This window comes from Rhamphochromis sp. 'chilingali', assembly GCF_963969265.1.
Source record: "Rhamphochromis sp. 'chilingali' genome assembly, chromosome: 2".
NCBI lineage: Eukaryota > Metazoa > Chordata > Actinopteri > Cichliformes > Cichlidae > Rhamphochromis > Rhamphochromis sp. 'chilingali'.
This window is the reverse complement of record NC_137930.1, coordinates 31,987,601-32,001,811: the sequence shown is the minus strand read 5'-3', so window position 1 is coordinate 32,001,811 and position 14,211 is coordinate 31,987,601. Positions and strand designations below refer to the sequence as shown.

Genomic DNA, 14,211 nt, shown 5'->3' with positions numbered 1-14,211 from the left:
ATATTTCATCTAACCACATCTTTTCAAATCTTCTCAGACTTAACATGCCCGGTTGCCCAGTTCATATTCCATTATTTTGTAGAAAACAGAAATAACAAAACAAACTTCAAGTCTTTGCAGTGAACCTTGAAATAATAAATATATCCGGTAAGACATCAGATATGAATACAAATACTCGGAGGAGAGGAATATTTTGATCATCGAGCTGACACGGGACATTACCTAGACTTTGACAAAAAAAATTCTCTCTTAATCATTTCAAAAAGTAGGGGTTTTTTTTCTAAAGGAAATTCTAATGTAACCTTTTCATGGGGATATAGCTTTATTATCGATAGGGTAATGTTTCAAAAAACGTAGTAAACTGTGAAATTAATACACTTTTAGAAACATTGTGAGGAATCCAGCCAGGCATTGCATGCAGCAACTTAAAGTCGGTGGTCCCATCAACACAAAGAGGGAGAATTGTCACCCATTTCTGTAAATAATACCTATGTATATATTTTCACCTGAGCTGGCTTTGATTATTATTAATAATCTCAGAGAACCTGAATATAGCTATTTGGGAAAACATGGAAAATAGGCTGCAAAGTGAGAAAACATGATGGTATAATCTACAAAAACCTCAGGTAGAGAGGTCAAAAGGGCTCAACATATTAAAATATAAAATTGCTCAGGGGAGACTTATTTTTGCATCCGTGTCTGTGCTGACATCCACGTCAGCTGGATAGACTCTGGTATCTGTGTATTTGGCTGGAGGCTGGTGTTACTTTCTCAAACATACACTAATTAAACCACACTCAGTGAAGATTACGACTCCCCATACAAAAGGTGTAACTTTCCCCCAGGCTCCAGGACAAGGCTTTGGAAGAGTTTTAAAGTTGGCAATTTTTCCCTTTTGTCCTGTCATTTTAAGGTCTGTGTGAGAACAAACCGTGGACCTTCAACATAAACTGCTTCTTCTGGTTCTGTGTCATTTATTAGTTTGAGTTCATTCATTAATTCCTTTTTCTTGAGGTGATCCCGATGGGTTCGCAGCCTCTTCACGGTTCTCCTCCAAAACCTCTGGAGTTACCCTCATGCTTGGCTTTGCCAGCGTGCTATAAATAGTCATAGCCTGAGTGGCAAGAAGACAAGATAAGCATCATTAGGGGCATGTAAACTTAATAATTTAGAAGCTGTTAACATATAAATCCAATAGTTGGGACTATTGGATAGCAGACATACCTGTGAAACCATTCCACTAATGTCACCAGTGTTAGAGGGCAGAAGGATGGTGTTTGACTCTTTAGCGAGGTTTGAGAAAGCAGACACGTACTGCTCAGCTACACTTAGCGAAGCGGCAGCATTTCCATTCTGAATTTAAGAGGAAAAAAAAGCATTAACCAATGAAAAGCTTTTGTAAGTCAGACTGTGAAAATGGAAAAGAACATTTACCTGCTCTGTCAAAGCATCTGACAACATACGGATGGCCTTGGCTTTGGCCTCAGCTTTGGCTAGAACTGCTTGAGCCTCACCTGGACGGAGCAGAGTAGTAGGTAACAGGGAGCATATTAGCCTCTAAAAGCAAAAAGATGTGAGATAATTTGTGGAAACTGGAGTGATAAACCAACTAAATGCACTTACCAGCCGCTTTATTGATCTGTTCTGCTTTTTCACCCTCCGAGGCTAAGATCTGTGCTTGTTTACGACCCTCAGCGACATTAATGGCTGCTTCTCTTGTCCCCTCAGACTCCAGCACTGTGGCTCTCTTTTTACGCTCAGCTTCCACCTACATGGGGTGAATAAAGTGTCCTGTTCAGTAAATTTAAGTGATTTAGTCTTGTTCCCACAGTTGAAATATCTACTGCTATATGCAAAAAATGTTTCTGACCTTGTCTGAAAAGACCTATAATTTATTTAAGGTACTATGAACTCTAGTTTTTAAGAATCAGTGTAAAACCTCTTAAACTTAACCAAACTTACCAACACAATATAAGAAAATTATTTGACTACAAAAGGTCTCTTTTCTGTTGAAGATTATAAACTGTACTTGAATGATGGCTAAGCTGTACTTTCATGTAATACCCATTTGTACCATAAGATCGTGCAGTGAATTAAAAACGAAAAATTATGCTTTAAAAAGCTCTTTTGTTTCTCTCACCTGCATCTGCATGGACTCTTTGACACGAGGTGGAACGTGTATATCTTTGATTTCGTAACGAAGGCAACGGATTCCCCACTCGTCTGAAGCTTGGTTGATGGAATGGACGATGTTGGAATTCAGAGACTCCCTTTCCTTAAAAACAAATGCAAAGATAAAATACAACTTGTTCCTTCATGAACAGAGAAAAAATATGAGATGAAACAGCAGTTTGTCTTTACTCGGAACACTTTGTCCAATGTGAGTTTGCCCAGTTCTGAACGCATGGTGGTCTGTGCCAGCTGTGTGACAGCATACTCTGGATCCTCAACACCGTAGCTGGCCTGTGAACAAACAAAAGTATAAAGTGAATTTAAAAAAAAAAAAAAAATAAGCAAGAAGATATTTGGATCTGTTCTAATTGTTGCCAGCATACCTTAAAAGGGTCTAGTATCCTTAAGTAAAGCACGCCATCAATCTGCAGTGTTACATTATCTGCAAGTTCAAAGAAAATATAACAATATGGAGAAAACAATCAATTCTGTTTAAAAAAAAAAAAAAAAAAAAAAGCCTGCTCGTCCTCCTGTGAATAATGAGAAATAAACAATGTCTTACTTACCTAGGGATACTGCAGACTGCTCTGGGACATCAATCACAATTTCTTTGAGACTTTGAACATAGCGAATTCTGTCAAGTATGGGTATGAGGAAGTTCAAACCCTATAGACAGCAAAAGGGAAAATGTTAGGGTGTGCCAGCAGTGAATAATGTTTGGAATTTTAATGACATAGTCCAATAATAAAGCAAAATGAGTTATAGTATTGTTGCTTAAAGGCAAGTTTCTTTAGTAGTCTATCAAAATAAAATACACTAAAATTTCCATGGTATGAATGACATGGTAATATTTGGCCTTTTAATGATTTCTTTGAAGTGGAATGGTTGTACAGCATACATCTTTAATTACTTTAAACAAATGACAATTGGGTGACCAAGTGTGAATTCAAGTTGGATTGCATGTATACATACGGGCTCAAATATAAACATACACTCACTTAATTGTGTTCATAAGTGGTGCTGAAGGTTCTACAATGTGTTTTAACTTGACAAGGCAAAGGCTGCCATCATGACTGACTACAACTGGTAGTTTCCATTTGTCAGCATTAAAATTATCTGTTTGACAGCACTCACTGAAGTGACCAATACTCAGACCAATGTGAAAGTTCAAGGAAATCAGTGAAGATCTAAGGAGAATTGTACATTTACACAAGTTAGAAAGATAACTTGAAGCCATTTCTAAACAGCTGCAGAATCTAAGATCATCAAACAAGTGTACAAAAATACAAGATAGTCAGATGTCTTACAGGGCTCTAGAGACAATGAAAAACACATCAAATCTGGTTATGGAATGGATAAAACACATTGACATTACATTTCTGGAGCAGCTTTTATATACCCCCAATCTTAATCCTATTGAAAATTTATGAATGAAGCACAAAAGCTGAGTCCATGTCAGGAAACCAGCCAGTTTAAATTAACTCTCCCAACACTTCCAAGCAGAGTGGTCAAATATCAGACTCAGTTTTATTGTCATTCAACAATTTGACATGTTATGAATGAAACACAGTTACTTAGGTCTTGGCATTGCATCATGCTGCCAAACAACAAGTGAAACAGTAGGAAGATTAATCAATTACCAAAAAAAAGTAAGAAAATATGCCACAAGTGTGATGATGGCATACGATCAAAATATGATCCAAATTGTCTGGTCAAGGTGCAACTTGATAAGCAAATATCAGTGGGCCTTTGTGTATATTTTTGAGTCTGTATAAACATTTGACCATAAATCCAAACTCATGCACCTAAATCTTGTTTTTTTTTTTTTTTACATCATTATGTAACCCAGGGCTCTAGAGTGCAGCCTATTTGGCTAATTTATCAATGGTGCGACAAAAAAAAAAAAAAAATATATATATATATATATATTAGGATGCATCGGTACGACCAGCTGTTCAAGTATTTAAAAAAAAAAAAAAAAAAAAAAAAAAGTCTTTGTGTGGTCAACAACAGACACACATTAGTCGTGTCCAAATTCATGGGCTGCATCCTCCTGAGGACCGCGAAGGCCGGGTCCTCAGAAGGTCGGGTAGGCCGGAAGTAAACGGCAGATTATGTTTAACAATGGTTTGGAGACTGCATCAAATAATAAATCACATACGATCCACTCCGAGCCATAGCCAACTGAAAGTAAAAGGGGTAAAGTATATACATTTCGAAGACAGTGGCTTGACCAGTTTCTTTGGCTAAGATACAGTAAAGCTGACAACATGATGCACTACATTTACTGTGGTGCAGTGGCGGTTTTTGATACGGGCGACATGGGGCATTGCCCAGAGCGGCATCGTGAGCATCTGCAAAGAAAAGTTGCTTGCAACATTGCCTATGATATTCCCAAAGAAGAAGCTCCGTCCACCAAGTTCAAGTCCAAAATAATTCTTCACAAGAAAAATAGCTTGAACATAAACCCACATACAGTAATGATGTCACGTGCGCCCAGTTTATAGGTGTCATCCCAGACACACTGGGGGGAAAAAAAAGGCCAAATTACAGGAGCTGGCCATCTGAGGGGGAATGTGACTGCAATGGAGGATAGTCCATAAGATATCAAGCCTTTGAGACACTTTGAGGTCCTTTTAATTTAGAGTTTCTTTTTATTGATTAAATCTTGAGATGTTTTAAGTTTACATTTCAGCTCAGTGAAGCACTTTAAGCACAAGCACTTTTTCAGTAACTTATCTTTCTTACAGAACTGTGCTCCAAATAAATAACTTTGTGTTGACAAGACCTCTGATCACAACTGTATTTGATCTGTATTTGTAATTGTGGTAAGTTGGAAAGCTAGGATATGTAACTGTAATGCAGTTTAGTTCTATGCAATATGATTTGATTTGACCAAAATGAAAATTTATGAAGTTCATGGTCAAACTGGGGATCGAACCCATGTTGTTTGGGGAAGAACACCATCTATTTGTTGTGCTTTTTGTTTTTTGGGGATCTATTAAATGCAACAAAGTTTACCGGCTCCAAGATCCGATGGAAGCGACCCATCCTCTCCACCACCCAAGCCTCCTGCTGGGGCACAAACAGCACCACGGTGTTCATGGGCAGGCTGGACGCCCATCGCTGCTGAACTGGGTTAACGCACAACCTCGGCACGGTCCGCTGGGTCTGCTACAGAGGATTCATTAAAATGTAAACAGGTGGCATTACTGCATGAATTTGAGCCAAGACTCATAAGACTATCTTAGCTTGTAGAGCTTAAGGTTGCTGAATAAACATCAATGTTAATATTCTTGTTTTATGTTTCAATTTTAAGTTTTTGGTTAGACTTATTTGGTCACATTCTACATATTATATATATGAACGAGGTCATTGGTAAATACCCATTTGAGTGTATACAGTATGTGACCATATTAATCGACCATAACAAAGTCTTTCTCTGGCCATACCAGCTAACCAATAGTTCATTTTCATCTAGAAATAATCATTATGTCCGCAGGTGTTCCGCTAAAAATACAGTGCTATCGGGATTATTAAACGCACGGGCTCACGCTGATGAATGACACCTATTTCACCAGCCACAGAAAAGAACCGGTGCACGAGATGTTAAGCCGAAGGAGGCACACAGTGACAGTTTCAGTTACCTGCAAAATGAGGCCGCCGGTCCGACACAGCGTCCGTAACATCGCTGAAAGATTGCAAAAGGACTGTTTAAAATTAGAAGATTAGGTTTGGTAAACTACACTCTGTTGAGACTACACAGTCACGCGAGTGACCCTTACCGATCAGGAAATGAAAGTTACATCAGTGGTGCAACGCTGAAAAACTCCCCCAGCGCGGGAAACAAAAAGTCATACAGTGGTTCCGCTAATAGATACATTAATAATAATACATTTAAAAAGATATAAAAATATAGGACGAAATAAGTGACTTTAATACAAATGTTCACTGTATGACTATTATAGTGCCCTATAACTTTTGTCTTTCACATAAACTAGTATATTCTTTTTGCAGTATGTCTGTAACTATTTCACGTTTTAAAGGTTACTTTTATTGCCACTGTTCTCTTTAAGCACCTTTCATTGTGGAAGACTGATAATCTATTATGAAATATAATATATAAGTCTACTGAATCTTATTAGTTAATAAAAAATATTACTACTGGCAACTAATAGTTGAGTAATATTTCGACTACTACTACTAATTTTTTTGTTTTGTTTTGTTTTTCGTTAATAAATGCACTCGTTCTGGTGTAATGGCTGACACAATTCATAAGGTGGTGCTATTTGTTTCCTTTTTGCTCACTCAACTCAATGTTGTCTTTTGGGGTCATTTGGTGTATGTGATAGCAGTTAAACACACTGTGGGGGCATTCTGTATGAACCTTTTCTTTTTATTTCATTTTTTAAAGTAAATATTTATTTAATTTGGTAAATGGAAATGGAAAATGCTAATGTAAGGATTTATTAAATAGATCAAATAAAACCAAGCTCAAAGTCAATCTAAAATTGTGAATTATCAGTGCTCAGAAAGGATTGTTTTGCTAAAAACAAACACAAAGACTCATGTTATGTGTTTAAAAAAAGACAGAGAAACTCCATAAAAATATAGCAAATTCACCATTGTGGCACAATTTATTTAAAAAAAATATTGTACAGTTTGAAAGCATTGAAATGTAGTTTTACTTAAATTTTGTATTTATGGAAGAACTTGAAATTCATGAGATTCGTTAAAGAATACATTTTTCATATAGCTTATTTTACTGATCCCTACGAAACCTAAAATTTAGAAATCTACAGATATCTCCCCACAGTTTACTTTTTTATGTGTGTGACATGCCCAGAGCAAACACAGCTTAATTACAAAACATTTTTTTGAATATTTAACAAACAAAGAACCAAAAAGCTAGCTCACTTTGAGTACCTTAAATGAATCTTTCTACTAAGAATCGTTTTATATTGTCTATGGTGAAATACAAAGTTCTGGATGTTTACTTGAATCTGTGCGCGTTACCTGTGTCTTCCGCCAACCTGTCCCTCCCGGCGATTGGACAAATGTCTACATAAGGCTCAGCGCTTTGGCATCCTGATTGGTTGCCTCAGATGCCTGTAACGGGTGTCCCGACCCCGCCTCCTCCCCCTCTCCTGTCTCTTTGCTCTCGGTCTATCCTTCAGTCTGGAAACCTGTGATGAGAGTTTTAATAATGGCGTGGCAGCAGAGAGGGGCAGCTGCTCTCTGCCCAGGTCCGGGACCGGAAACCCACCTGTAAACATCAAAGAGGAATTTATCAGCAATTTTTTAAAAAAAAAATCTGTTTAGTGACTGTTATAATGTTACCTCACAGAGTAAATCTCCGCTGAGAGGTCGCTCTGTAAACTGTGTGAAACTACTGGATTGTCGCTGGAAGCGGTCGGTCATGTCGTTACTGTGCGTCAGAGGTAGGAGCTTTTATCTTTATTTGTACTTCATAAGCGATTTTGTCTTTGTTTGTTTGATGAGTTTGCTGAAGTCATAGTGATAATTCCAGTAACAGCTTACAAAACTGGTTTTCTAACAGTAGGCGTTCCTCCTTGGGTAGTATCTGGAAAAAAAGTACCTTTATCCTGACGTGATTTTACGTTTTTAAAAACCAAGACTTTATAATTTTTATCTTTAAAAACTCAACAGAGGTATGTATTTATCATTTATGTTGAAAATAAATCCTTGGGGTCCTCAGTGACAACTGAGGATTTTATAATCGAACTTTTAGTGTCTCGTCTTAATATCATCTCCCAGCATTAGTTTCGTAGGCCTCTACATTGAAAGCCTGATTCAGGGACCAATGCTGGGGGAAAAAGAAACCGTGTTTGCTATCAAGGAATCCGTCTTGTCAGAAGAAGGTTGATAACAAGGTTAGTGTTCATTCCATGTTAGCGTGCCGTCTACCAGAAGACTACAGCGAATCGGCTGGAGTGATGGTGGAGAATCCTGCTTTAGAGGCTTTTGCAGCAGAAGAGCACATCATGCAATATCCCATTCAGCAACAAGAAGCCTGACACCCAACTATTTGCTCCACTGCTGCTAAGAGCTCGATTAAAAAAGAAGAAGAAGAAGAAGAAAAAACTACCCCAAACAGAGATAACTGCCCCCCCCCCCCCCCCTAACTACACAAGCATGCCTATCTGCAATAACACAGCCATCCTCACCAAACTACTTGATTTTTTTTTTCGTCTCCACAAAATTTAGTCTCTCAGAAATTAATCTATATTACTCTATGTTACTCTTACTGACTGCTCATTAGCACAGAATCCTTCATGGGAGAGTTTAAAAGTTTTGGCATCTGCTATAGAAGTAATGGAGCATTAATAATCCCCACTGATAAGAAATTGGAATAAAAGTCTTTTTCTTCTTTGTAATTCAGTCTTTGAACATGTTTTACCTGAAAACAAATAGGCTTTACTATATTGTTTCTCTCAGTGTATATTAGGGCTGGGCCATATCATACCGTTCACGGTAATACCGGTATAATGTCGGGCAACGATAAGAAAATGAAATATCGCGATAGAATATGGGTAAAACACGCATGCGCAGTGCCTTTGTTTTCATACGCACATGGCGGAAAAAGCATGGCGGCGACGCAGAATGAGAAGGGCGAAAGTGGATCGTTAAATGAAACTGATGAACCAGAATTGGTTTGTAAAAATGCTGCAACTTCAGTGGTGTGGAACTGGTTTGGCTTTTGTCCATCAGATACACAACAAAGCACTATTTTTAGTAGAGCATGCTAGCGGCCGTCGTTATTGCCGTGTGGTTTGGAAAATACGGAACACTTAAAATCAATCCTTTGATTTTTTTGAAAATCGACAGTGCCCCTTATAATCCCGTGTGCCTTATGTATGAATTCTGGTTGTGTTTACTGACCTCGAAACAATTTTATGTCGTACACGGCGCTTGAAAATCTGTCAAATGTTTTAGTACGACTTTGCTAAGCTACGAACCCACACCGCTTGATGGATTGTCGGAGCATTACGGCTATCGTAGGCAGGCGCCTCGCGGAGTGATACGTACTGTGCTTCAACATAATATTACCGTATTATGTGTATAACCTCTTTTTAAGTTTTGTGGATATTATACATGGTTATGCTGAGGATATGTTGGCCAATTTCCACTGGAAATGCCTTTTGGTTAAACTGTCAGCAAGGATTTTGCATTTGCACTGTTAAATTTTTATATAACTTTAATGCACATAAAAAACAGCTGCTTGTTTAAGTGAAAATACATTGATTTTTTTTTTTTTTTGCACGAATAAAGTTGTGGAGTTGTAAAGTATTTTGTCTAGTGTCAATTATATCGTCAGTTATATCGTTATCACAAATTTTCAAATGTATATCGTTATAAATATTTTTGGTCATATCACCCTGCTCTAGTGTGTATTCCTGATAGTGTACTGATTAGCTTCCAAGTAATGGCAAAAAGCCAATGACTGTGTTTACATTAAAAGGCACATTTTCTTTCTTTTTTTCCATTTAGTCCACAAATTCTTGTTATCTGGAACTTGTGTGCATGAACCTATGCATGCCCAGACACATCTGTGTTACAAGTGTTGGTTATATGTACATCAAATATAAATCTGTTTAAGTACCAATGTACTTTCTGGTAAAAATAAATAAATAAATAAATTGTGAATATAGTTAGACTCAGGAGGTATTGGGACACCTGTGCACCATTCTGAGAAACACAAGGAATGGTTCAAAAAGAAGCATTTGATCTCACTTGCTTGAAAAAGTTAATCTCAGTGCCTCTGCAAAACCTCTGGAAAGACTGTTCTTCTATTGATTAGTGAAATTAAAGCTAGTAGGAGCTGCAGCCAATAGATTACAGGAAAGGTTAGAGGAAGAGGAAGAAGTAGAGTAGATTAGCTTAAAGGGTGCTTGGGCAGAAGCTTTGTGATTAACTAATGTTGTGAGTCATCGTTTGATAGCACAGCTTGACAGTGTTGCCTATTTATTGCTAGTTGAGATGTTTCATCACCATGGCAATGTCTTTATACAATAGATAAGTGGTTGCCCTTACGAGTGAACATGTGGGGGAAACTCTTACTGTGCATCAGGTCAAGGCTGAGTTGACACATGGTTCACGTGGATGACACGATGCTGGAGGACTGGAGGTGCACAGATATTGTGTATGACATTGACATTGCTGATTGATTTAGTTACATGATATTTGTGGTTAATAAGATTTTCTTCGTTTCGAAGGCAGATGAAGAATCTGCAAGAGCTTATGCTTGGCTGTTAAAAGAACGCTTTGTGTGGTGCTCCACTTGAAATGGAAAACATTAATTGAAAAATGAGGACAAAGATGATCATTGAACTGTGGAGTCGCATACTTAAATGTTGAACATTAAAGCAATTACATTTGCAAATTGCAGGTGGGTTACATTATTTTAATGATTTTTGGATTCAGGTCAAGTCAGATTTGCCTGAGGGGCGTTCATTATCTGGACAGGAGGTAAAAGCCTCAATGCTTGTATTCTTGGTGTCAACAAGGATTATGAAAATGGTAGAAACCTCCAGAAAGAGGGAGGGATCTCTACTCCAGTCATGTATTAATTAAGTGTATAGAATAGAGCAACATCCTGATTTTCAATTGTGATTAAAAAATTATGCAGAGCAAGAAGCTGTAGCTTGCTCAGACCACCGACACATAGACCTAGAGACTAGTCAGCACCTGACTGGTTCGAGTAGTTGCTGGCAGTCACAGTAAAATTGATTGCCAAATCCCTGTTCATGCAGGCTTAAAGACTGGACAGTAACCAATAGATAAATACTATTCGCTAGTTACAAATGTGTATACAGTTTTTGCTTTGAAGGCAAAATGTCCCGGTTTTTAGTTTGTGTTTGACTCTTTCAAGTTTTACTACAGCTTAACAAGAGTTTGCAGACAAGTTTATGTCTTCAGTGCAAACTATGGGCAACCGTGGCAATCTGATGGCAACCAAAGCAGCCAAAAGGAGGCCTCTGGTACAGCATAGTCTTTGTGACCAATTTTGCCAGGAACCTTCAGCCACAGCTTGCAACTGGTTGAGGAATACACATTTTCTGAAAAAGCATACACATTTTCAAATATGAGCCAAGTCTGCTTGGCTCATATTTGTCTACAGCCGAGTCAGTTGCTGAGGACTTATGCTGAGATAATAATTATATAAAGGATGCAATGGAGAGATAAAAGTGACTGAACTGGAATCTAAGGGGTTGAGTATAGTAACCATCCGAGTAGAGGAATTATGAGAGAAAGACAGAGTGAGAGAGAGAGAGCTTAGAGATTGTGGGAGTAATCCCCTTGCCATCTGTTGCTCTCTCTCCTCTTATTACCAGCTCCAAGTGATCAGATCCAACAGTCAACACAAAGCGGAAGTACGCCACTGCTTTGACTCTGGTGTCATTTCCTGTTCCTACTTTCCTGGTTTGTGCCTGCCTGCATGTCCTGTTATTTGGTACATCAACATTTTCCTCTTTTCCTCACCCCTCTATGGATTGTAGAGCAGTCTGTGTATGTAGCAAGTGAAGTTGACTAAATCCTGCAGTGCTTTAAGAAACAGATTAACTGAACTGAATTTAAATGTCCAACCCCCAATTAAAAAATAGCTAAAAATAATTTCTGAACACTGATATTATTTGCTGTTCATTCGTGTTTATACAGAAGAAATAAAGTATAGATACTGTTTGCAGGGGGTTAAAGTCATTATTTGGCTTATGAACATCATGAGCTGCAACTTCAGAATTAGCACACATTTTTAGAAAATCTCTATTTATGAAGTCGTTTTTTTGTTTTTCTTTTAAATTATCATCTGGATAACACAGATTGCTACAAATCGCTAACAGTATACAGTTTGTTTGGTTTCTCAGAAAGCTGCAGGATTTTGTGATTTTTAGTCACATTATAGATGTTCGGAAAGCAAAATGGTTAAATAAAATTCAGCTATTAAAACTGTGAGCAATACACTAGACACCATCTTATGATGTTATCACACCAGCTGTGAAATCTAACATGTCAGTGGTCATGGACACAAATTGTCATGCTTTTGCAGGTTAAAGTACCTCAAAGGTCTGCTGTTTGAGGAAACATTTTTCATACTATAAGCACATATTATGTCCATTTAAAAGGGGAGGTATCACCATGGCGACCAAGGCAACAAAGCTTTAAAAGAAGTGGCAACCACTGTATCCCAAACCATGATCTTTTTTTTAAACGGTAACCCAGTTTTATGTTCCCTTACTTAAAAAATATGTTCTTTGTAATGTCTAACCCCAACCAAGTCACTGCAAATGTCTAAACTTAACCAAGCACTGCGTTTTGTTTTTTTATTAATAACATCATTAAAAGAATACAAATGTTGTGTGACAATCTATGGCTTGTATAAACTGAACACAAATCTCAAGATGATTTGCTCTACCAACAACCTCTGACCTTCAAATGCAGACTCTTATTGTGGTATTGTTTTCATCTCCATGGACAGGAATCACTACATAAGAGATGATTGATGAGAAGTTGTGTTGAGTGACCCAAAATAATGCTGAAAAATTAGTTTTCAGGAACAAAAATAAACATTACAATTTGTGTCCATAAATGTTAATCAATAAAATAGAGAACAACTTAGAGGTGACTATTTCGTGAAGTGTTGTGAAACTGTGTTGCATATGTACCATCTGCAATAGTGCAGCTGGTGTTAGTTTCAATTTATGAGGTAGTGTTTTGTGTCATCATGTCAAATTTGTAAACTGCTGGGGGAAAGCACTTTACTTTGCTAAAGAGAAATGATACTGGATAGTACTGGGGTGGGGGATCTACTTTTATTGAGACATGCGACTGCATTAATATATTTGAAACAAAGTATGATCACAAGCAAGTAAAATTAACCAAAAAAGAAAAGAAACCAGTAGGTTTTGAAGAACAGTAGATAAAGATCAACTACACCCATCAAATTAAGCATGGACAGAAAACGATAAGGATCAGTTTCCACTGCAATCCCCCTCTCTCTGGTTTAATGACCTCCTGCTCTTTGGTCCACAGTTAAAATTAAGTGATGCAAATGAGAAAAGAAGGCCACAGCCAGCTCATTTGACTTAGTGGAAAAAAGAATCATACTGCTAGCTTCACTAAAGATTTCCACTGTTCCACAATGAGTTATGTAAAAGACAGGAAACACTGGGGGAGGACCAGTGGTCTTTTTTTTTCTTTTTCTTTTTTTTGCTTTCCATTGTTATCCTAGAAGTAAATTTGGTTAACTCTGTGTCTTTGATTTTTAGTCTTTCAGTTTACATTTGTGGCTGCATGTGTTAGGTTTGGTGCATTCCACTTCAACCTGCATTTTTATTCATTCTAATCGTTACTTCACTATTAGTTTTCTAATATGCAAATATTACTTTGCTGTATTTATATGCATATGGTTCTCTGTAATTAAGAGTAATTAAGAATGATCAATTATTAGAAGACCCGAAAACTTTATACTATTGTTTTAATGTGCACAGAAAAAAACAAGGGATGGTACATGAAAATATGAAAGCGTTATTTGTGCCTCCATCATCCCATTCTGGACATCTGGCAGCTCAGCCCTTAGAGGTTTAGTAGGTTATATGCCTGCACACATAACCCTGCCACTGCAATCACAACTAATCCTCTTCAAATCGCTTCACAATCCCATAAACATTATTGTAAAGATGCATTGAGGGGCTAAAGACGGCAGGTCGACTTATGAACCAAAATCGAGCAGCACGTGGTTCTTCACCATAAGTAATGTCTGGAGGTTTTTGGAAATGGCTGCTGTTATCAGACATTTTTGGTTTATTTTGTATCTTAATACCCATCTGCCTGAGTCCCATTTTTCCTTTGTTTTGTTTTTTTTGTTTGTTCACCAGCTGTTAAGATTTGTGATGCAGCTGTCAAGGCTTATGCTTCATGATTATGTAAAAGTTGCAATCCAATAAAAATGTATTTGTCACTGCTAATAAAACAGAGGTGCCAGTCTTTAGTATCCCATTTTTCATTGATTTAACTTTG

The 14,211-nt window shown here is 37.5% G+C and overlaps 2 protein-coding genes across 3 annotated transcripts in view; one reads left to right on the top strand and one right to left on the bottom strand.

The window, feature by feature from the left end:
* Window positions 1-303: 303 nt before the first annotated feature.
* Window positions 304-5,978, bottom strand: stoml2 (stomatin (EPB72)-like 2). Its single transcript, XM_080876302.1, has 10 exons — window positions 5,820-5,978; window positions 5,194-5,346; window positions 2,739-2,838; window positions 2,556-2,614; window positions 2,362-2,463; window positions 2,141-2,275; window positions 1,624-1,768; window positions 1,435-1,514; window positions 1,225-1,353; window positions 304-1,114 (listed from the first exon to the last, which is right to left on the bottom strand). Exons 1-10 carry the CDS (start codon window positions 5,859-5,861, stop codon window positions 989-991), a joined length of 1,071 nt encoding a protein of 356 aa, XP_080732428.1. The 5' UTR covers window positions 5,862-5,978; the 3' UTR covers window positions 304-988.
* A 1,371-nt stretch (window positions 5,979-7,349) lies between these two features.
* The window catches only part of LOC308383323 (protein unc-13 homolog B-like), a 64,995-nt gene continuing 58,133 nt past the window's right edge, over window positions 7,350-14,211 (top strand). For both annotated transcript variants that reach the window (XM_080861210.1, XM_080861209.1), the window contains exon 1: window positions 7,350-7,613. In XM_080861210.1, the coding sequence (XP_080717336.1) occupies window positions 7,592-7,613 (22 nt within the window). In that variant the 5' untranslated portion in view covers window positions 7,350-7,591. The remainder of the gene's footprint in view (window positions 7,614-14,211) is intronic.